Here is a 23,088-nt window from a genome sequence, read left to right as displayed (position 1 = left end):
AGAGGCATCATGTAGAACAGGAACAAGAACATAGCGCACATAGTATAGCGATAGCGCTAACAATGGGAACAAGAATAGCGCTAACAACAGTAGGCAGGAGGAGAAGAGTATACCCCGAGAATGGCCCTCCGCTGGATGGTGAGGCAGAATTGCCTCCGTTGTTGTTGTCGTTCACGGCACCTCCTGGCGCACCAGCTCCGGATCCAGCTCCTGTCGGCGGCGTACCACCTCCGCCAGCAGTAGCGGCGGCAACTCCAGACATGGCGATGAGCAGTCGTGCGGGAGGCACTCCCCAAAAACCTGATCACCCGCCTACCCGGTGCAGATCTCAGGCGAAGGTGTGGTTTCGGAGGCACTGCTCCTTCCAATCTCTCGTGCGCGCAAGAGATCAGAAGCGAGGAAGCGAGAGCAACTCAGGCGCGGAGAAGAAGAAACTAACACTGGGAAAGAAGCTAAGAAAACGGATCGGACTCGCGGCCTCCTTATCTATCAGGAGAAAGAACGTGGACGAGCTGTTGCGGAGGGAATCGTGGGAACGTGGGTTAGTGCCTGCAAAAGGATAGCGACGTGACGTGACGCACGCACGCTGCCAGCCACGCCACGCCACGCCCACGCCCTCGCCCACGGCCCGGCCCGGCCCAGCCCGGCGCGCGCGCGCGTGTATCATTCCGACCCCTACCTCAACTGGTCAACAGGGAGCCTCCAATAACTCCCTATTTAGGTTGAGATATTTCTCGCTTAAATCCTGAGGTGGTATTATTATCCTCAACACTTATTATGGGCCTTTGAGATTTAATATTATAAGTTGGGCCTAGCCCAATTATTCTAACAATCCCCACCAAATTTCAAGGCTCATAAGAAATGTTCTCAATGTTGTGCCTGTTTGATATACCAGGGTTTTGGTGGAGACTGTTAAGTTGAACTTCCACCTAGGAAATGAGCTACATCAGACCACAACTGAACAATGGACTATGCCTTGAATTGTGAGTTTTGTGTGATCAGATTTCACTCAGAACCTTGACTGGTACTGGGCTGCCGTTCGCATCCCCTCTGTTTGGAGCATATAAGTCAAACTCCAGGCCTTTCATGAGTATCTAGAGATCGCTCAAACCTCATAGACTGTGACTAGCAGTCGAACTCATATAGGTGTGTTCCTTCTGAGATGTTCTGCAGGTCAACATCTCTGCTTGGAAAAGCCACTCGGATCACATTAAGACATAAGCCATCCTACCATGCAGGAAAGAAGAGAAGCACATCATGAAAGTGAGCCCCTTTCAAGGGTCTCTTCTCTCAGTCACACAATAGTTTGTTTCACCATCCAAATTCACGGGATCTCCGATCACAATGGACAGGTTTCCACTATTATGCAACCTTAGGTGGGTATCAAGCCCATTTCTCTCGATGCACTGTCTATCACATTACGTGGTAGCCCCTTGGTAAACTGATCTGCCAGATTTCTAGCCGTTTGGACATAGTCCAATGCTATCACTCCGGAGTTTTTCTGCTTTCTGACAGATTTCAGTCTTCTCATGATGTGTCTAGATGACTTCATGTTGTCCTTTGAATTGTTCACTTTAATAATCACTGTTTAATTATCGCAGTTCATTAGGATAGCTGGCACTGGTTTTTCAACCACCGGCAAATCCATCAGGAGTTCACGAAGCCACTCGGCCTCAACTGTCGCAGTATCTAGTGCTGTAAGTTCTGCTTCCATTGTTGACCTCGTTAAGATGGTCTGCTTGCAAGACTTCCAGGAAACAGCGCCACCTCCAAGTGTGAACACTTATCCACTTGTGGCTTTTATCTCATCAGCATTAGATATCCAGTTTGAGTCACTATACCCTTCTAGTACTTTTGGATACCCGGTATAGTGAATTCCATAGCTCATAGTGCCCTTTAGATAGCGCATTACTCTTTCCAGAGCCTGCCAATGATCATCTCCCGGATTTTAGACAAACCGGCTCAGCTTGCTTACAGCAAATGAGATGTCAGGTCTCGTTGCGCTAGCCAAGTACATCAATGAACCAATGATTTGAGAGTATCTCAGTTGATCCCTTACTATTCTTCGGTTTTTCCTTAATAGCACGCTGGGATCATAAGGAGTAGGAGCTGGCTTGCAGTCACTATATCCAAAGCGACTTAAAACCTTGTCCACATAGTGGGATTGCACAAGTGTAATCCCACCCTCATCTCCTCGTTGTAGTTTGATGTTAAGAATAACATCAGCCTCTGTCACACCCTGAAAATTCAAAATTTATAAATTGTTGTTTAAATGGAATTTTTAGAAATAAATTTAAAAGCCTAGAAGAGAAGATCTAATTTTTAATTAATAAATTCCAATATAAAAAGGGGCCAGATAAAATTTCATTAAATACTTTGCTTAATTCTATAATTCCTAGATTTTTCTGGGATTTATTTGAGCTAAGAAAGTATTTTTAATAAATGGAATTACATTTAAGAAATAATTTAAATTGAAAAAGGTTTTAAAAAAAGTCTTTTTTGGCTTTGGGCCGAAAGTCGGCCCAAAACCCCTCTCTCTCTCCTCGGCCCAGCCGGCCCAGTCCGCAGCCGCCGCGCGCGCGCCCTTGCTCGCTGACAGGTGGGGCCCGCTTGTCGGATCCATCGTCTTCGTCGCGCCGCCGCCGCCGTCTCCTTCCAAAATTCGGTCGATCCTTTCCTTCTCCGGCCGAATCAATAGAGGGGAAACAATCTCCGGGATCTCCTCTACCTTTTCTCTTTTGGAATCATCCTCTACTTCGGTTTGGAAATCGATGGATTCGAGTTTGTTTCGGATTCGTTCTTCCCGAAGTTTCCTTCGCCGTCGCCGGCCGCCGTGGGCCTTTGCCGCCGCTCGCTAGCCCCTTTAAAAGGACCCCCGGTGTCTCCTCTACCCGCCGCCACCCTCGCCTTCGCCTCTCGTCGCCGGAAGAGCTCTAGCGCCGTGCAATCTAGCGCCGCCGTCGCCGCCGTCGCTCCAGCCGTGCGCCGCCGCCGTCTCGGTCGTCGTCGTCGCTCGGGAAGGCCACCGTCGTGATCGCCAAGTTGTCGCCGTCCTTGTCCGCTCCTTCGCCGCCACCGAAGACCGCCGGAGCACCGTCGCCGTCGTCGACCCGAAGGCCGCCGCCGCTTCTTCCTCGTCGCCGGCGCCGTCCGTTGCCCTTCCGCCGTGGTTTTGGTCACCGGTGAGTTCGTCGCGCCGCGCTCTACGTCCTGGTGCCCTCCGTTCGCGTCCTCGCGCCGTCGTTCGCCGGCGGGCTTGCGCCGCCCGAGCCGCCGCCGGTGATGACGTCACCGTTGACGTCATCGGGGCCGTCTGCCGTGAGCCGGTCGTGGGCCGACCGATCTCGGCCGTCCGTTTTGGATAGGGTTGATCTCGGCCGTCCGTTCGCGTGAACCGCCGCCGTGTGCCCGGTCCACCGAAACCCTAGCCCGCTGACGCAATAAATCCTCTTTTCCTTTTCAAAAATAATTCATTATTGCGTCATAATTCAATTAAAATCAAAATAAGTGTTTTAATCCGATTAAATCTTCAAAAATTCATAACTAATTCATCTTAGCTCCGATTTAGTTGGTTCAAGTCTCTAAATTTTTCTAAAATTGAGATCTACATGTTAAAAATATCCACATGTACTGTTCATGCTTGTTTATGTGCTGTTTTGGTGATTTTGCTCTTTTCTGCTTAGATTCCGTCGTTTCCGGAGAGTCCGTTTTCGCAGGAGAAGAGTTTGAAGAGTTCCAAGGCCAGCAAGGCAAGTCACACAGATCCCAAACAACCCTTTGAGCATGTTGATCCTATTTAAAGCTATTGTTTCCATTCAACTATTGCATTTATTTTCGAATGTCACTGGGTGGAATTAACCTATTGTTTGTTATAGCCCTTTTGTTCTTGATTACCTTATTCCTTGATACCTTGGGTTATTATAATTTGACTAGTTGAGCTTTATTTATATTGGTTCAACTAGATATTAGATATAATTGCTTAGCCCTGCTTAGAAACATTAGCTCACTATTGGGATAACTTATGACTCACTATGATTTAATGAGGGCTTAATGATAGTTCACGATGGTCAATCGTGATTGGTTAATTAATTAATGTGCCAACTAAAACCGGATAATGGTGGGTTGTGAGCACATGGTTTTGATGGTCGTGCTCATGACAATTAAGGACCGGTTCACGAGTTTCGGTTGTGAAACATTAACCGTGCCAACCACAAGCCAGCATGGGCAACGGCTTTATCTTTTGTATAGCATGGTTCATTGCGGGGCACCAGACTGAGAAGTGGCGGAGATAAGCCCACGGGGGTCGCTGGGGAGTCCATGCCTTGTTTATAAGGGGGTGATTATGATCCAGGAAAGGTGCGCTGCGGTGGATTGTGTTATGCAAGGGGTATTGTCACAACTCCTTTCCGAGGTACCGTGGTGGTATTGAGGCACATGGTGACATGATGTGGGGTTGTGTCTTGTGGGTACAGTGGTACACCTCTGATCAGAGTAAAACTATTCGAATAGCCGTGCCCGCGGTTATGGGCGGGTCTAACAATGTCTTTCGTGATTAGTTTCACACCTCTCACCATAGTAAATGATGCTATAATTGGTAATAAATTGATTAGCTCCTGGTTTGGAATGGTACATTCCTGGTTTGGAGATAGAACTGTGCAGCCGGGATGGTTGTTCAGAATGGTTGGGCCTATACAACAGGGTATGTTGTATAGCGTTGGATTAATATTGTTTAATTACTTAACTGTTTTTTTAAATTCTCAAATGTTTGCTAAATGCTGTTTATGCAAATGGAACCATATTATGCCATCCTTTGTTATCCTGTGCACTTGCATATTTACTGCGTGGCTTGCTGAGTATGTCATATACTCACCTTGCAATCATTCATCAGAAGAAGAGTTCTACAATGAGGCTGATGGTGTGGAGGATTAGGTGTAGCCTTGGTCAAGCTGCCTGTGGAGTGGAGCCGTCTGTGCCGTTTATCTTATTTTCCGCTGCTTAGATCTTTATTGATTGAGAGGAACTATCTACCTCTGTAAAGACATTTTATTCGCTTATTAATTAGAGTAATAATTGTACTCTATTATCAATTTGTTATTGTGTGTCTCGGCTGATTCCTGGACGAGGGTTCACACACATGTAAGCGTTTGGAATTTTGGATAGAAATTCCGGGCGTGACAGCCTCTCCCAAATCCTTCATTTCAAAACTCTTGGACAGATAGTCTTTGACCTCCTCAATCACATTAAGGCTGGTCCCAAAGATCAGTATGTCATCGACATATAAGCACAAGATCACCCCTTCTCCCCCACCATAGCGATAGTATACACATTTGTCAGCTTCGATCACAACAAAGCCTGCAGATGTAAGCGTGGTGTCAAACTTTTCATGCCATTGCTTAGGTGCTTGCTTGAGGCCATACAAGGATTTCAATAGTTTACACACCATTCCCTCCTGACCTTCTAGTACATACCCGTCCGGTTGATCCATATAGATCTTCTCCTCCAGCTCTCCGTTTAGGAAAGCTGTCTTAACGTCCATCTGATGGACGAGAAGACCATGAGAGGCTGCCAGAGCAAGTAGTACTCGAATCGTGGTCAAGCGAGCAACTGGTGAGTATGTGTCGAAGAAGTCCTCGCCTTCCTTTTGGGTATAACCCTTGGCCACAAGCCTTGCCTTGTACTTTTCGATTGTACCATCAGGCCTAAGCTTTTTCTTGAAAACCCATTTGCATCCTACGGGCTTGCACCCATATGGACGCTCAACGACTTCCCAAGTACCATTAGACATAATCGAGTCCATTTCACTGCGTACTGCTTCCTTCCAGTAGTCAGCGTCAGGAGATGAATATGCCTCTTCTATGGTTCTTGGGGTGTCATCTACGAGGTATACAATGTAGTCATCTCCAAAGGATTTTGCAACCCTTTGTCTCTTACTCTTGCGAGCATCTACAATGTTGTCCTCCTCAGGATTTTCCTCAGGCGTTTGATCATTGTGTTCTATCGGTGCAAAGTGCTCATGGGGCATGACAGTTTCTTTACTAGAAGTGCTAGGTGTATATTTCATAGGAAATTCATTCTCAAAGAATGTAGCATCTCTGGACTCAAAAATTGTACCAGCATGCATGTCGGGTACTCCAGAGTTTACTATTAAGAATCTATAACCCACACTGTGGATAGCATAACCAAGAAACACACAATCAACAGTTTTTGGTCCAAGTTTCCGCCTTTTGGCTATAGGTACATTTACCTTGGCCAAACAGCCCCATGTTCGTAGGTATGAGAGATTTAACTTCTTCCTTTCCCATTCCTCGAATGGTGTTACTTCCTTATGCTTCATTGGAATTTTATTCAGGATATGACACGCAGTCAAAACTGCCTCACCCCACAATTCCTTGGAAAGCCCCGCAGTGTCTAACATGGCATTCACCATCTCAGTTAGAGTACGGTTCTTTCTTTCGGCCACCCCATTTGATAGGGGTGAATAGGGAGGCGTCATCTCATGAATAATTCCAAACTCTTGGCAAAAGGATGCAAACTCATTGGAAAAATACTCCCCACCTCTATCAGACCTCAACAGTTTGATTTTCCTTTGAAGTTGGTTTTCTACCTCAGCTTTATAGATTTTAAAGTAATGCAATGTCTCATCCTTTGTTTTCAATAGATACACATAGCAAAATCTAGTGCAATCATCTATCAGTGTCATGAAATATTTCTTTCCCCCTTTAGTCAACACGCCGTTCATTTCGCACAAATCGGAATGAACAAGTTCTAGAGGTGCCAAATTCCTCGCCTCAGACGCCTTGTGAGGCTTGCGAGGTTGTTTCGATTGAACATAAGTATGGCACTTGGAACCTTTGACCAAAGTGAATTTTGGAATTAAACTCATGTTAGCTAAGCGCGTCATACACCCGAAATTCACATGACAGAGTCGCGAATGCCACACATTAGACTCATCATTCTCGCTAATATGGTTCACAGCATTATGATTATTATACATGTCATTCAAAGAAAAGCGGAACAAGCCTCCGCTGTCATAACCTTTTCCAACAAAAGTCCCATATTTAGAAACGACACATTTATTGGACTCAAACACAAGTCTAAAACCTTCTCTACACAATAGAGAGCAGCTAACTAGATTCTTCTTTATTGAAGGGACATGCTGCACGTTCTTCAGCTGCACGGTCTTTCCCGAAGTAAACTTCAGATCGACCGTACCAACACCATGAACAGCCGCAAGCGACCCGTTTCCCATCAACAAGGAGGAACCTCTCCCGACCTGATAAGAAGAAAACAGAGAAATGTCAGCACATACATGAATATTAGCACCAGTATCCACCCACCAATCAGGTGAATGAAAAACAGAGAGAACTGTAGGTAATATTTTACCGTACCCCGATGTTCCTCTGCCCTCGCTAATGACCATGTTGGTAGACTTCCTGTCTTTGCGCTCAGGACAGTCCTTGGCCCAATGCCCAGACTTGCCACACACAAAGCAATCTCCCTTTGCCTTTCCCTTGCCTTTCTTCTTAAAATTGGTTGCAGCCTTGGGTTTGACATCAGGCTTGACTTTCTTGTTGTTGTGGGATGCATGAGGGTTCTTCTTCTGTACCATATTGGCACTAGAACCTCCCTCAACCTTTTTGCCCCGCACGTCCTTTGCCCTCGCCTTCTCCTCAACACCCAAAGAGCCAATGAGATCAGGAACACTGAACTCTTGTCTCTTGTGCTTTAGAGAAGTGGCAAAGTCCGACCAAGAAGGTGGTAGTTTGGCAATAATGCCACCCGCCACAAACTTGTCCGGCAACTCACAGTTGTTGTTCTCAAGTTCTTTAGCCAGCATCTGAATCTCATGAGCTTGTTCTACTACAGAACGGTCATCGACCATCTTGTAGTCATAGAACTGCTCCATGACATACAGCTCACTGCCGGCGTCAGAAACTCCGAACTTGGCCTCAAGTGCATCCCACATGTCCTTCCCAGAAGGCATGTGCATGTACACGTCCACTATGTTGTCAGCGAGTACACTGATCAATGCTCCACGGAACAGGCAATCCGAAGCCTCGAACTTAGCCTCTTCCTCAGGAGAAAGAGGTGGTTCACTTCGTTTGCCCCGTGAAACATAGAAGCACTGCATCGCTGTCAACCACAATAGTGCACGTGCTTTCCATCTCTTATAGTTTGAACCATCAAAAGCATGTGGTTTCAGTGCAGCAGCAAAGCCAACTACCGAAAATGACCTATCAGGTTTTTGGATTGTTGGAAATATAGTCATTAATCGGCATATTTTAATCCAAAAAGTTAAAGCAATGATCATGGCATAAGCAGTGTAGGGTGATCTTAACATAACCAGTAGCATACTATGCGCATCATGAATGTCAGGAACAGGAACATACCAGTAACGCGATAACATGCTAGAGGCATCATGTAGAACAGGAACAAGAACATAGCGCACATAGTATAGCGATAGCGCTAACAATGGGAACAGGAATAGCGCTAACAACAGTAGCAGGAGGAGAAGAGTATACCCCGAGAATGGCCCTCCGCTGGATGGTGAGGCAGAATTGACTCCGTTGTTGTTGTCGTTCACGGCACCTCCTGGCGCACCAGCTCCAGATCCAGCTCCTGTCGGCGGCGTACCACCTCCGCCAGCAGTAGCGGCGGCAACTCCAGACATGGCGATGAGCAGTCGTGCGGGAGGCACTCCCCAAAAACCTGATCACCCGCCTACCCGGTGCAGATCTCAGGCGAAGGTGTGGTTTCAGAGGCACTGCTCCTTCCAATCTCTCATGCGCGCAAGAGATCAGAAGCGAGGAAGCGAGAGCAACTCAGGCGCGGAGAAGAAGAAACTAACACCGGGAAATAAGCTAAGAAAACGGATCGGACTCGCACCGGGAAAGAAGCTAAGAAAACGGATCGGACTCGCGGCCTCCTTATCTATCAGGAGAAAGAACGTGGACGAGCTGTTGCGGAGGGAATCGTGGGAACGTGGGTTAGTGCCTGCAAAAGGATAGCGACGTGACGCGCGCCGCGACCTCGCCCACGGCCCGGCGCGCGCGCGCGCGCGTGGCATTCCGACCCCTACCTCAACTGGTCAACAGGGAGCCTCCAATAACTCCCTATTTAGGTTGAGATATTTCTCGCTTAAATCCTGAGGTGGTATTATTATCCTCAACAATTATTATGGGCCTTTGAGATTTAATATTATAAGTTGGGCCTAGCCCAATTATTCTAACAGATTTCTGAATACATAGATACTAAACAAAATATATGTAAGACGGCGACTTCAGGCAAATTAATGGCACTAGGTGGATCCGGCCAGTTATATGGGCCCGTCGTCGGGAGTATATATACTCTTTATCATTTTGGAACTTGGGAGGATAAGTGGATAACTGTTGCCTGTCAGGAAGATAACGGGTCAATGAACTACGGATTTGCTGAAAAAGTGTCGCCACATTATGTGACTGAGTACAGTCGAATTTTAACGGCTGGGATACGCTGCGCTGGACATCGTGTGCACGATGCACATCCGTTTCTCCACCTGTTTATCCCTTTGCAATTTTTTTATTTTATTTGTTGATCCGGAATTGCTATGGGTTTGTAGCAGTCAATTTTGTTGTTGTAATTATGTATTTATACAAATTTACTGTAATTAATATGTAATTTTGGGATTTATATATGTAATTTTAGGACAATTTAATAAAAAATATGGCATTATAAATATAGCTAGTACCATGAACTATGCATAGCAGAAGAAGTAGCACATTCTGTTACCTTGAATGTTACGACACAGGCACAGAGCCAACGCCAACGCGCCGTCGGCTACCTTAACCCTTCACCAGCTAATTTGTACGGACGAGGAAATCGCATGGGCCTTGAAAAGAAAGTACCCGCAAGAAGAAGTGCAAACCTCGTGACCTCGTGTTGGGCCTGACTTCAGGATAAGAAATGTGGCGGTTCAAATTAGCCGGCTTCCAACAACATTCAGTTTTGAAATTACTACTAATTTTTATTCTTGTTAAGGCATTCACAATGGGTCTCCGTGGCATTCAGCCTCATCACCACCCAAAAACGAGTATTCCTTGCCACATCATCAATCTATGCAGCCTCCTTAGGACCGCGTAGCCAACTTTGGCTACGGGTTCCTCGTCGCTTGTGGGACCACACTCTCACTCCGTGCCGTCAAGGATGGGAAAGAAGAGAGAAAGGGGATAGGGGGAGGCGCCGTCGTCTGCTGCTCTGCTCGGCGTCGCCATCGTTCGCGTCTTTCACCCGCCGCCCCAGCGTGGAGCCCTGCCCGACGCCGCTGTCGTGGTCGCCGCCCCGCCACCGCGGTCGCTACCTCGCTGTCCTCACCGCCGCTTCGGGGGAGGAGAAAGGGGGGGGGGGGGGGGGGGTGGATCTCGCCGTCGCTGCCCCGTCGCCCTCGCCTCCGCTTCGGGGGAGAAGAGGGGCAGTGGATCTCGCCGCCCCTCGCCACCGCTTTGGGAGAAGAGAGGGGTGGTGTATCTCGCCGCCCTCACCGCCGTCGCTGCCGATTCCTCCGCCGCCGACCTGTCCACCTCTTCTGCGCGCAAGCACTCGCTGTTGTTTCGCATGGGGGAGGGGGAGGGAGATGAGGGTGGTGTGCCGGCGAGCACCAGGTCCGTCGCCCCTCCGGTCGGCGCCGTTGCGCTTGGCTGCTCCGCCCGATGCGCTCGGCACTCTCTGTGCGGTGGGGAAAATTGGACATGAGAGAGAGCAGAGAGAAAAAAATAGTAAAGCTGGTACTAGTGGGACCCACAAAAAACACACAAGAAGCAACTTGCACTGTGGCACGTATAGCCAAAAGATTGTTCCTGGTCTTACAGGGCTCCATGCCTCCAAGGCTCCAACTCGCAAACTGTGGCACTGGGCTCCATGCCAGAAGCGCCGTCGTTCAAAATCAGCCATTGCCAGATAAAACGTACTCCGTATCCTGAACTTACTAGTATTAGTTTCCAGTTTTCCAGATGGAGTGTTGTGTGCAGACACCAGTTTGAGAACTGACACCCCAAGAAACTGCCCTGACTTGGATCTGTTGTTCTGTATACCTGTTTGATGGTTGCTAATTGCCCAGCAAACATCAACCAACTACTCCTGTAAGACACATAGTTAGCGCTGGCGGTTGAAATACAGTTTCATACATACGACTCGCAGCAGGCGCTAGGTACGAGAAGATACTACTGTAGTAGATCCTAGTAAGATTCGACCGGAGTGACCGACCACATCTGCGTCTGCACGGGCACTTCTGCAACAAAGCTGCAGCCGCAGTGGGGGGGGCTCGCGTCGTCGGAGGCCAAAGTTGCGGCACGGCAGAAACGACACGCGGGAAGTGGACAGCGTGTTGCCTGCGTGGGCGGTGTTGTCCCGTCCCACAAGGCTGACATGTCGCCATCTCCCGATCCACCACCACGGGCGCACGCGCGGTCGCGCGGGGGCCGCGAAGCGATGCGCCGGATGCGTAGGTGAGCTGAGTCGGCCAGTGCACCCTCCCCCTCCTCCTAGTTTCCCCAAACCATCCCCCGACCGGCGAACAGCTCGCCGTCCGCCCCCCGTGCCTCCCGCCGCGCGAATTCACTTCCCCCTACGCCGGGGGCTGTTCCTGTTGCTATTATAGCCCCCAATGGCGGCGGAGGCTCGGGCCGAGAGCCCCGCCGCGCCCGTCGTCGTACCCGCCGCGGCCTCCCCCGAGAAGCGCGTGCTCTCGGGTGACGCCGGGAGGGAGGAGGAGCGGCCCGAGCCGAAGCGGCGCAGAGCGTGCGTCGCGGCGCTCGACAGCGTCCCCTGCGCCGCGCCGCCGCTGGTTGACGGGGACGGCTCGTCCTTCTCCTTCCAGCACGCGCGCGGCGGCTTCGTGGTGCTCGAGACGACCCCCAAGTTCGGGTCCTTCAACCCGCCCGCCGCGGCTGCCGTCGGCCCGAAGCCTGCGCCGCCTGCCGGTGCCGGGCAGGGCTCGCCGGAGGAGGAAGGGGGACCGGCTCGCGAGGAGGCTGAGGCCAAAGACGGGAATTCGCAGTTAGTGGGGCCGGGCGTTCAGGGGCAGAAGACATGAGTGCTGACTTTGTTTTGACTTTTGACCAGCCATGCAAAGTTTGCTTGGAGCGGTAGCCAACTCGTAGTTTACGTCTACTTTTTTTTTTTTTGTGTAAATTGGTCCCATTTTTCTCTTGGTGTCGATGCAGTTGTGCATCACCATTGTTGCTCATTTCTGTTGCAGTCATGGGTTGTTACATTTGTTATGGAATGGAAATTTTCTTCAAAAATGCTGATGTAACATGTGTACCAAATGAGCTTCTCCCGTCGGCTGCGGCCATCACTCCTAACAAACACTTCTTTTGTAAAATCCAAACCTGGTGCTTTCTACTCACAGGAAGTGCAAACAGTTTTTGCAGGGAGGATGTATTCTGTCATATCAAGTGTGTCACTTGGTATGCCCGTAACAAGTTTCTACGACGCATGCTGCAAATACACACAGTAAACGATCTTACCTACACTTCAAAATCAATGATTGATACTCCTAGTCCCGTTAACAAATTTCAAGGTGGAATGGTTCTTTTCCTAGTGGAAGTACCATTTTAAAGCTAATCACAGTGAGTGCACACCTGTATGTTGTATCCTGTATAACCGCAAAATGAGATCTAATATAGAATCCACTCCCTCAGTCAGAAACTGATGCTACCTCCGGAGGTAAATCTTCCTCGCTAGTGATTTTCGATGAGATTGGTTCTCTGTACCACTCGTTCTCATTACGAGTGAGGAAGCAGGCCTCTGCACCAAAAAAAACATGGAACGTTAAAGATGACAGCCATGATAGCTACTCTCTCTCTCTCTCTTGTGTCTATTTATATTTTAGAACTCTGGGAGTGTTTGGCTAATGGGATAGGGAAATGATTTCCCACCCACCAAAATGCATCTTTAAATCCTAACCATTCATTCTCCCCGTTCCATTTAATCCAAACATTTCATTCATTTCCCAATTCCAATCCCACTCCTCATTTCCCATTATCTAAACACACCCTCTAGTTTTGCCATATATTCAGCAATTGTAAAACCTTGTCACAGTACTGAAATGAAAACATGAATATAGTGATGGGGAACTTAACAAACCTGACACAAAAGTATCCTTGTAGTCATCATCATCATACACAAATGCAGGCGGATCTGGTGAACCAATCCCAACAATTGTGCTTCCACTGCGTGGTACATATACAATATTATATCACGTAATTTATGATTGAACAATGTTCCATAAAACATAGATATACTTGATATATGCAATATATAACCTCCACCTTAAATATGCTTACGATGCTAAATTGGTAGAATGATTAATTAAACATCATTTTTTGACTTTTGGCATTTTCGATATAACTGGTGATTACACAACCAAAATTTCATAACTAAAGCTCTAAAATAATATAATGACTAATTAAACATCATTTTTTGACTTTTAACATTTTAGATATCAATGAAAATTACACAACCAAAATTTCATAACTGAAGCTCTCCAGAGACACTTTGAAAATGGCTACACTATGAATGCTATGTTTGGGAATATGATTGCTTTCAAAATTGAAAAGGAAAAAGAATAAATAAATTCATGAACTAGCTTAAGCGATTGAAAAATGTGGCCCCCTTACCTTCCTGACATAAAAACAGCATCATAATCTCCCCGGTTAGCAGCAATTATACGTTTCTTCAACCTCTTTAGTGATGGCAACACCTCAAATGCTGGAGGTTCTGGAAAAGATGGCAAGCACACGTACCATATTTCACTGAATGTTATTTTTCAGGGGATGCTTACTGGATGTAATTTTAAAAACATTATTGAATATAACATAAGTTCTGGTACGGGACTAGCATACGACAATTGCTGATACCAAATTGCATACCTAGATCATTAACACAGGCATCCTGTGATATCCCATTTTCAGTAATTTCCTTGAGCAATACCAAGGGATCAGTTTGACTTGTGTGCTCTAACCTGAGCCGCTGCAGTGCAAGTATTTTAGTAAATGATTCATTTCAAAATTCATGCTATGAAAATATGTTACCTTGTAAACTTCAGCTGTTGAGCATGCTTCAGGTGGCTTTACTAGTACCATCGGCAAATTTGCTGGCAATGGATTCCGAATATCTTCAACAATCTTCATACATTTAAGTCCAGAGTTGGAGATTATGATCAGACATTTTTGGAGCAAGGCAATATTGATCAAAGATATACATCTCCATACCAATGTTGTCAAAAATAACAAATTAATAACTAATAGGTACTTTTTCAAGCAGCAATTTAGTACAATTCCTCTCTAAGAGAGCATATAGCCATATACTTGGAACAGATAGAGCAAGGGGAATTTTATAAATAAGCAATCGCTAGCATATAATGAGCCAATTGCAATAGCATGACCAGCTAAATCAACTAAGCGGGCAACCATTAATAAGTTGATACCAACAAATCAATAAACACTGCAGTTTCTAGTCAAGAATGAGATGGCTTTCATTGCAAACCATTTCAACATATTGCTCATAATCTGGTAAAAAAAGTTTCATTAAGTTGACAGGCAAAAACATGGAACAAGCTAAAAAATAAGAATACATTCATATAGACTGTAACTCTAGAGGTACTGTACTTTCGGAAAACTGAACTGTACTACCAAGGTTGCTAGACAGAGATGAAAGGTCAATATAAGAACATGACATCAGCCAACACAGCAACTTGAGCAAATTAGGGAACACTGTACATGCTGAAATGAACTACAAACTATTCACGGCAATTAGAAGCAGTTTGTGAAATACCTCTCCTCTACCGGTACAATACGCTGCTCCTTGTGAAAAGAAGAAGGGAATATCCGATCCTATCTCTCCAGACCACTCCTGAAGCTCCTTTTCTGAAGCAATGCAGCCACTAAACTGGTTGGCGGCCCACAGCGCAGTTGCAGCATTACTGCTTCCACCACCAAGACCAGCACCAGTAGGGACCTTCTTATCAAGATGAATCTGTTTTTCAATTAAGAGAAAAGTAAAGATAAGCCCCAGCATACCAAAGAAAAAAAATAAACAGAACAGAATTCAGTCTCTTTGATAGAGAAAACTTTATACTAGTAGCAAAAATTGATGTATAATCCCTTGGTAGAAATGTGCAATTGGCATTACCCAAAAAAAGTTGTCAGTTCCAGTTTTCTTGCGGTAAAGATTGAGTGCCTTGATGATCTGCAGATTCATGAAATAGAATAGTAAAGTTAGTCAGCTAGAAATACATATAGAGCATTTATTAGTAAGATGAAGAATGGCAGAAGTATCTGTAGCCACATACCAAATTGCTTTCATCAACTGGGACACCTGCTACATTGGTTGACAAGCGATCTTTGCTCTTACTTGGTGACAATGAGAATTTGATAGTATCACCCAAACTTATCACCTAAGATTTCCTTAACAGAATTATTAAAAGTGAAATCAAAACAAATTTATGCAGCACAATAAGTATATGACCACACTAATAGGAAGGAACCACTGTAACATAATGATATGTTAGATTGCATCCTATAATTGCAGACAATACGACATAGGCCCCTGTAAGTTAGTTTTATTTAAAATTGCACGAACCAAAATGGGTGCATATCAGCATGTGATCGGAAGTTCATAAAGTCCCTTTCCTAACTCCTAATGTATATTTTTTTTCCTGTTGCCCAAAGCAGGTGCAATTGCTCAAGAGTCAAGAGTTCACCTTGGTTTAAATATAAATGTCGCTAACAACTCTAGTTTATCATTCAGAATCAGCATATTTATATTTATGTTGTACACCATGGAAGGTTGCAAAGAGGAATGGTCGGAGTTTCATATGTCTGTTGATGTCAGGAAATAGAAGATGAAATTGTTTTTGCATATTTTTTCCTATAGTGATTGCTTTATGTAGTAAACCAGTAATACTTTTCTGTTTTCTATTTTGTCCTTTGGCATGTTAAATCACATAAATTCCTGATCGCTGCATATAGTCTCTTGCTTGGACAAATAATAACAATGTCTATTATCCCAGCAAACTATTTTTGAACATTGAAAAAAATGGATATATTATGAACTGTAAAACACCTTTGTACGTTCATGCATGACATATCAAAGCAGGTACAAGTAAAATGCTCACATGAAACAGAGAAGCCAGGTCATGGAACCCATCTGGTCTCTTACCCGTTATCCTCAAGAACACATTAATCTACACCAAAAAAAAGGTATATAAAATGAGTCAGAAGCACAATAGAAACGATCAAGCTTTAAACTATTCTTAAAACAAAATCGCTGGGTACATACTTTGCAAGGTGAGAATAGGTTCAGCCGTGTAATCCCAGCATTCTGGTCAATTTGGTCCGCTAGCTTGTTGAACTTTGCTTGTAGATCATACTCAACCTAAAGTACACACCATTATAAACTATATACTTATTGTGTCAGGAAAAGAAAAGGACTTCAGAAGAATTTTTAGAAGCTCCCAAGAAAACAGAATTTATAAAGAAAGGATAAGCATTAAGAAAGGAAGCTATTTGAGCATAATGGGTAAGATTCAAACTGAACAACAGAAGTTATAGTATGATGATCTAACCAAGGGGTGTCATCATTAAGAAATTGGATCCATTTGGAACCCGGGAAATGGAAAGGAAATGCGAGTGCAGACCTGGTTTGGAAACACAAATACTCAATGAAATAGCAGGAACAGGGAGAAAACGTAATTAACAGATGACGATTCCAAGAGCAGGCAGTCAGCCTTCTTATCCATATCCATGTGCTCTTCGGCATTGCGCCCTGGTTCCAATCAAATAGGGGAAGTTTTGCACTTTTGCTCTCTTATCATCGAGTGCACGCGGGGAGAGATTGCGGCAGCACGGAAGAAGCCAAACGTGGTCGCGGCTGGTGGTGGAAATGACGCCGACGGCGAACGTCCGACCGCCAACCCCGAGCAAGACGGAATTCAGCGATGGACGACTCCGGCGTCGAGCGAGAGGATCGGCAGGGAACGTCCCCCGCGACGGGACCTTCGTGCCACCGACGGCTCAGCGACAGCTGAACGCGGCACCTCTAGCTCGCCCTCGCCCGTAGGAAGTTTTCAAAATCAAGCTGGTGATTCGCCTCTGAGTTTAGCGTGATTGCTTTGCATCAGCTCAAAATCTTCCTCCGTGCATTCCTCTAGTTTAGTACGAAACCAAAACGGACGAACATCAAAGCTAATTCTACGCGCTTCTCCGCTGCAATCCAAATTATGAAATTAATCCCTCCCAATCCAAGCAGGTAATATGGGGGCGAACGCGACGGCAGCTTACCTCCACTTGCCTCCTCCCTTGCTCCGCCGACGCGGCGACTCTCAGGCCCAGCGCCCGGCGGCGACTGGTGCCGGAGCCGAGCCTCACACTGGGAGAAGCCTGGAACCGGAGGTGCCCGCGCGCGGCTGCCGGGTTAGCGCGGTTGAGCGGGTAGAGGCTCTGGGACAGGAGGTGGGTGGAGCAAGCCATGGCTGCTCCTGCGGATGCTGCTGCTGCTGCTTACCAGAGGCGAAGAGGAGCGCAATGGGTGAAGGCTCTTGGAGATGACGGGGATTGAGCGCCGCTTCGGTCAAGAGGTCGTCGACATGTGTTTGGAATTTGGAGCTACTAGGGATGGGTTTAGATAGTCCAATACTCTGATGTGAGAAAATTATGACTAAATTAGTATTGGCAGTTTGCTTTTCTCCTAAAATAAAATTACTACTAGTAGTCTGCTCGCTGCGCTGAAGGACAGAATGGGATTATGCTCAAAAGGCGCGACTTCCACCTCGTGCCAAGACTCGTGTTAGGCGTGGTCGGAGCTCGGCAATTCAAAAAATTCGCAATCAGCATCCTGACGTCTCTGGGTAGTGGGTACTGTACTGACTATTGAGCTAGCATGCTTTTCTTATGCTAAGGAATGGAAAATCGAGCATGCGTTTTCTGATTGGATTCTGCTCATCAGGACGTTTTCATAGTCCATAATCCATACGAATGATCAGACATATCACATATTCACTTGTAGTTTACCATAGCATCCCTGGCAGTACAGCATATAGCTCATTGCTCAATAGTTGATGTACAGTTATACACAGCCCCAGCATATGGGATAGAACGGCACATGCAACACAAGGTTTGTTCTAGGCGAAAGCCTCACACACCCAACACGACACCCATAAATTATCCACCTCCTCTTTAAGAGGTTGAAGCCAAGAGGAGTGGACACTGATATGTTGGGGGGTCTTGCTGCAGGAAGTTCAGTAGTCGTAATGCCACTCAGAATAGGTCATCTGGCCAGCATCGTCATGAACTGTAGGCTCACCAACACCTCCTTCGTGCGTGTAGGAACTGGAATCAGGAGTAGGTGAATCAAATGGCCAGAGAAACGAGAAAGAACCGTGCATTTCATGGTTTCTGCTGTCGTCGCTTCTTGCAACAGGAACAGGATCAGCATCAGATCTGGCAACCCCATGGCTAATAGCTTCGTTAGAGTGGGTTGACGATGAACGGGTGCTGCCTGAACGGTGGGAAGATGACGGCAGTGGATGGCGGCAAACTGGACAAGAATTGTGCTGAACCAGCCAGGGAATGATGCATTCAGCATGGTACAGATGCTTGCATGGCATCTCCCGTGCCTCTGTTCCAACCTCAAATTTGTCTGTGCAAACTGGACAGTGAGGATCATCTCTAAGGTGCCTGAGGTTTATCTTTACCACAGGCATGGAGTCAATTGCAGACTGTGGAGCTGGTGGTGGTCCTTGACGGTTATTATGCAGGAGCAGCTGTTCGAATAGAGCTTCAAGACTGGGACCGACTAGGAAACGACTGAAATTTGGACGGTCCGCGCCAATTCTGCGGCCTTGCCTGAGGAGTATATCTGCTTCTTCACTACTGCTGCTTACACGATCAGGTGCATTGCTGCCAAATATGAGCATTGGTCTAACAGTTGGCTGCCTTCCTTGATGGGAACTTGCCCCTCTCGTACCATGGAAATCCAACACACGATTTCTGCCCATTTCTGCCATCCGTTGTCGCATAAGGTCAGACATAGCCTCCACCATTCCAAAACTTCTATCTCGACGCTCATCAAAGCTCGGGTCAAAGATACCATAAGTGTTCAATGAACCACCTATCTCACTGATTTCTTGTATAAAACCATCATTGCAGTTGGGGCATGTAATATCTTGTCCACTAACACGAATTGGACGTCGGCAGGCATAACACCAATGCGTGGCTCTATTTGGCATCTTGTCTGTGTGAAAAATTAAGCAATCAGCATTAGAAAATATTTTCTACAAAGAAAGTACCAAGCAAAAAAAATATTGAAACATGTACTCCAAGGCTACAATACAATTTGCTACAGATCACACTTACTTGGAGGATGAGGGAACAGTTACACCCAATTGATGTTTATAAGACAGATTTGATCACTACGACTGGCTAATTTTGGGAATGAAACCCCAGGCAGGGCTCTGTAGGGAGAACCCATTACTAGGATTTACATAGTACTACGAGTAGTATACTCTACGGAACTATGTAATCAAACGTATGTGAGAGTTGGAGTGAGGTATTGATCACTGAATAGTGAATTCTTACCCCACTATCTAAAACATACTGTCACTAACAACATGGCTCACTGGCGGATCTAACATGGGACATGGGGGTTCAGTTGAACCCCAAACACTTGTTAGGAATCATCAACCTGTTACTATTATTAAGGTTAAGGCTAATTTCTAGAACAGAAGATAGGGTTAACGCAAATTCGAGAAAAAAAGTGCGTGGGTAGAGAGAGAGAGATGGGAAAGAGGATGTACCGATGCGGCGGAAGCAGCAGGATGAGCGACGGCGACCCTCGCTCGCTCGCGCGATGGATGGGGATCGGAGCAGGCGGCGGTGGCGGAGGATGTGCTCACCAGGATGCGGCGGAAGCGGCAGGACGAGCGACGAAGCCGTACTCGCTCGCGCGATGAATGGGGATCGGAGCAGGCAGCGGTGGCGGAGGATGTGCTCACCAGGATGCGGCGGAAGCGGCAGGACGAGCGACGAAGCCGCAATCGCTCGCGGGATGGGAGAAAATTGACATTTTGCCATTGTCAAAACGGGGTTTCGCTCGAATGCCACTCCCAAAAGTGGTTTCGTTAAAATACCATCCTCAAACAGGGGCAACATGTTGTAATGCCATTTTATCCATTTCTTCTCAATTTAATGATTTTTGTAGTGTTTTTTTTGCTGAGATGACTAAAATACCCTTTATCCTATCTCATCTCTCTCTCTTCTTCCTCTCCGTTGCATATACACAGCACGGCTCGGCGGCGTGGCTGTGGACGGGGACGACGCCAGCTAAGCTGGGGACGGGGACGGGGACGACGCCGGCGTGGGTGGGGAAGGCTGCCCCCAAACCTAGCTGATGCCGCCTCCGCCATAGCCGCCACTGTCACCCTGGCCTCAGATGTAGCAGCCGCCTTGCCCTCAGATCTAGCCGTCCGTCGCACCACCGTCGTGTGTGTCATCGGGATGCTTCTTGCGTGAGGGAGGGATGGCGACGGTGGAGCATGTGGACATACAGGCGGTGGCGTCGGTGCAGCTGGGGATGGGGAAGGCGGCGACACGGCTGGGGACGGGGACGGGGACGGGGATGGCGGCGGCGCCGACATGGTTGGGGCAAGTGGGGATGTTATCCTACGTCGCCGCGGATGGCGTCGCCGGCGCCACCGTCGTCCCAGCCACGCCGCTGAGCCGAGCAGCCTTCTCCACCCACGCCGGCATCATCTCCGTCCCCAGCCGCGCCGGCGCCGGGGATCCATCTCCTCCACGCAAGTCAACTAAATGGTCACAGGGGCAATTTTGTCACACCACGGTGGAAATCATTTGCAAATCAGCTAATTTTGTCAAAATGGCAAAGTAGCAATGTGGCGTCGTCCGAAAATGGCATTATAACGAAGCCACAATCCGGAGTGGCATTCTGGCGAAACCCCATCCTGACGATGGCTAAATGTCAATTTTCTCGCGGGATGGATGGGGATCGGCGGTGGTGGCCGGTGGGCAAGGGCAAACTCACGCACGACAGACTGACAGAGAGGCGTCAAAATGGCGAGGATAGTTTAGTAATTTGGACTAGCACTTGCTTTGCACATCCCATCCCCCCGGCCCATACGGAGCTTCTGAAGATGATGATCTTTGAGACATTGGATTTTTTTTATTTTACTTTTTCTATAGGGTTAAGATGATAAATAATGGAGACACAACTGACAACTAGAGTGTGCACTGGAATATCATAACCTTCTACCTCACTCTCCAAAATCCAAAAAAAAAAAGTGCGCGTACCTCTCACTCTTTCAATTTCATAGTTACCTTTATCCCAGACCCACCTACCTCCTAACATCTAAATTTTAAATAAATTTTTCTCTTAAATTACATATTCGGTTTATAATCCAATTATATTATTGTGTTCGTTATAACTAAATCTTTACAATGAAAACTTACATGATTATATCTGATAAAAATATCTATGTTTTAAATTACGTTTATTATATATGTAAGTTACTTTTTATCATATACTCCCTCCGTTTTTTAATAGATGACGCCGTTGACTTTTTCTCACATGTTTGACCATTCGTCTTATTCAAAAATTTTATGCAAATGTATAAGATATAAATCACACTTAAAAAGTACTATGAGTAATAAAACAACTCATAACAAAATAAATTATAATTATATAAATTTTTTGAATAAGACGAATGGTCAAATATGTGAAAAAAAGTTAATGGCGTCATCTATTAAAAAACGGAGGTAGTATATATATGTATGTATATATATATATATATATATATATATATATATATATATATATATATATATATATATATATATATATATATATATATATATATATATATATATATATATATATGTATATATATATAGTAAATTTGTTTGGTGCTCCATGGTGCCCGGGCACCATTGTTGAAATTGAGTATATACCTAATTCAAATGAGTATGAAACTTTTTCAATTACTTAGATATTAACATTAGCTACTTTACTAACTAGTTCAAAGCAAGTTTGAACTGAATTTGAACTTGTTTTTGTTAGATTTTGATTCTAGGTATATAGCATCCATGCATATAATTAGTTAGGTATGTAATCATGGATTGTGAAATAAAGTTAAATTTGAGTTGTTTTGTTGATAGGTATAGGTATGAATCGAGTTATTATAACTAGGTATATACTCACAATTTGAAAATTTTGAAAAATTTGAGTGATTTTGTGTATTTGATATCATGGTGCCCGGGCACCATGGTGCCCCATATGAGTGTCCTATATATATATATATATATATATATATATATATATATATATATATATATATATATATATATATATATATATATATATATATATGTTTTAGATTTGATTAAATTACTTCTTATACATTCATAATGTTTTGATCTGTTTACTTTTATTACCGTGTTTAGTCAGTTCCATAATTTGTGCTGATTTAATTTAGTTTCTAGGTGGACTCATGTTTTCACCCCTAAAACGGATTTACTTATAATGTCGTGACAACTTACTTATATTTTGTGCTAAGTTACTTTAATTATTTATATAATTTACTTTTAGGTATTATCGAATTTTCTTTCATAAATGTCTAAAAAGTATTTTAGTCAAATAGAAAAGTAGTTTACATATACGATAAAAGTAATTTAAAACACATATATATTTTATCAGGATGTAATCATGTGAGATCTTGTTATCAAGATTTTATTGCAATGAATACAGCAGCGTAATCGAATCGTAAATCATATAAGTATTTTAAGAGAAATTTCTATAATAAGTAAAAAAAAAAAGACATGCATGACCTAATAGCAAACTTTAGACGTGGAGTAGTAGTTCTCTCACATGGTCAGCGTCGCTCGTTGATCCAATGTTGCGCGATAGGACAAAAGAAGAGTGCTTTCAATTTAGATTTTGCCATGTTGGCCCCATGTGTGGTGTCTGAAGCCTATACACAACCTAGTGAGATGTCGGGTCATGTCATGTTGGCATGGCAAGATCTTGCCATGTTGGCCCCAC

The 23,088-nt window shown here is 45.4% G+C and overlaps 3 protein-coding genes across 3 annotated transcripts; 1 reads left to right on the top strand and 2 right to left on the bottom strand.

The window, feature by feature from the left end:
* Positions 1-11,426: 11,426 nt before the first annotated feature.
* On the top strand, positions 11,427-12,278 carry LOC4327969 (uncharacterized). The gene has a single exon (XM_015766648.3). It carries the CDS (start codon positions 11,639-11,641, stop codon positions 12,065-12,067), a length of 429 nt encoding a protein of 142 aa, XP_015622134.1. The 5' UTR covers positions 11,427-11,638; the 3' UTR covers positions 12,068-12,278.
* LOC4327968 (4-diphosphocytidyl-2-C-methyl-D-erythritol kinase, chloroplastic-like) lies at positions 12,184-17,603 on the bottom strand. Its single transcript, NM_001401741.1, has 11 exons — positions 17,319-17,603; positions 16,318-16,413; positions 16,154-16,222; positions 15,329-15,433; positions 15,169-15,225; positions 14,812-15,012; positions 14,070-14,162; positions 13,908-14,007; positions 13,656-13,755; positions 13,123-13,208; positions 12,184-12,783 (listed from the first exon to the last, which is right to left on the bottom strand). The coding sequence occupies exons 1-11, from the start codon at positions 17,505-17,507 to the stop codon at positions 12,674-12,676; spliced, it is 1,206 nt and encodes a 401-aa protein (NP_001388670.1). The 5' UTR covers positions 17,508-17,603; the 3' UTR covers positions 12,184-12,673.
* A 403-nt stretch (positions 17,604-18,006) lies between these two features.
* Positions 18,007-20,129, bottom strand: LOC4327967 (probable E3 ubiquitin-protein ligase RHC1A). Its single transcript, XM_015773478.3, has 2 exons — positions 19,832-20,129; positions 18,007-19,269 (listed from the first exon to the last, which is right to left on the bottom strand). The coding sequence occupies exons 1-2, from the start codon at positions 20,106-20,108 to the stop codon at positions 18,275-18,277; spliced, it is 1,272 nt and encodes a 423-aa protein (XP_015628964.2). The 5' UTR covers positions 20,109-20,129; the 3' UTR covers positions 18,007-18,274.
* Positions 20,130-23,088: the final 2,959 nt, after the last annotated feature.

This window comes from Oryza sativa, chromosome 1 (assembly GCF_034140825.1).
Source record: "Oryza sativa Japonica Group chromosome 1, ASM3414082v1".
NCBI lineage: Eukaryota > Viridiplantae > Streptophyta > Magnoliopsida > Poales > Poaceae > Oryza > Oryza sativa.
This window is presented reverse-complemented; position numbering and strand designations above follow the sequence as displayed.

Coding starts and splice junctions, on each gene's coding strand:
- LOC4327967 (XM_015773478.3), bottom strand. CDS start 20,108: ATGGCAAAATGTCAATTTTCTCCCATCCCGCGAGCGATTGCGGCTTCG. Junction 19,270..19,831: donor CTGCTGCTTCCGCCGCATCG/GTACATCCTCTT, acceptor TTTTTCACACAG/ACAAGATGCCAAATAGAGCC.
- LOC4327969 (XM_015766648.3), top strand. CDS start 11,639: ATGGCGGCGGAGGCTCGGGCCGAGAGCCCCGCCGCGCCCGTCGTCGTA.
- LOC4327968 (NM_001401741.1), bottom strand. CDS start 17,507: ATGGCTTGCTCCACCCACCTCCTGTCCCAGAGCCTCTACCCGCTCAAC. Junction 16,223..16,317: donor ACCTATTCTCACCTTGCAAA/GTATGTACCCAG, acceptor TTTTTGGTGTAG/ATTAATGTGTTCTTGAGGAT. Junction 13,756..13,907: donor TGCCTGTGTTAATGATCTAG/GTATGCAATTTG, acceptor CATCTTTTCCAG/AACCTCCAGCATTTGAGGTG.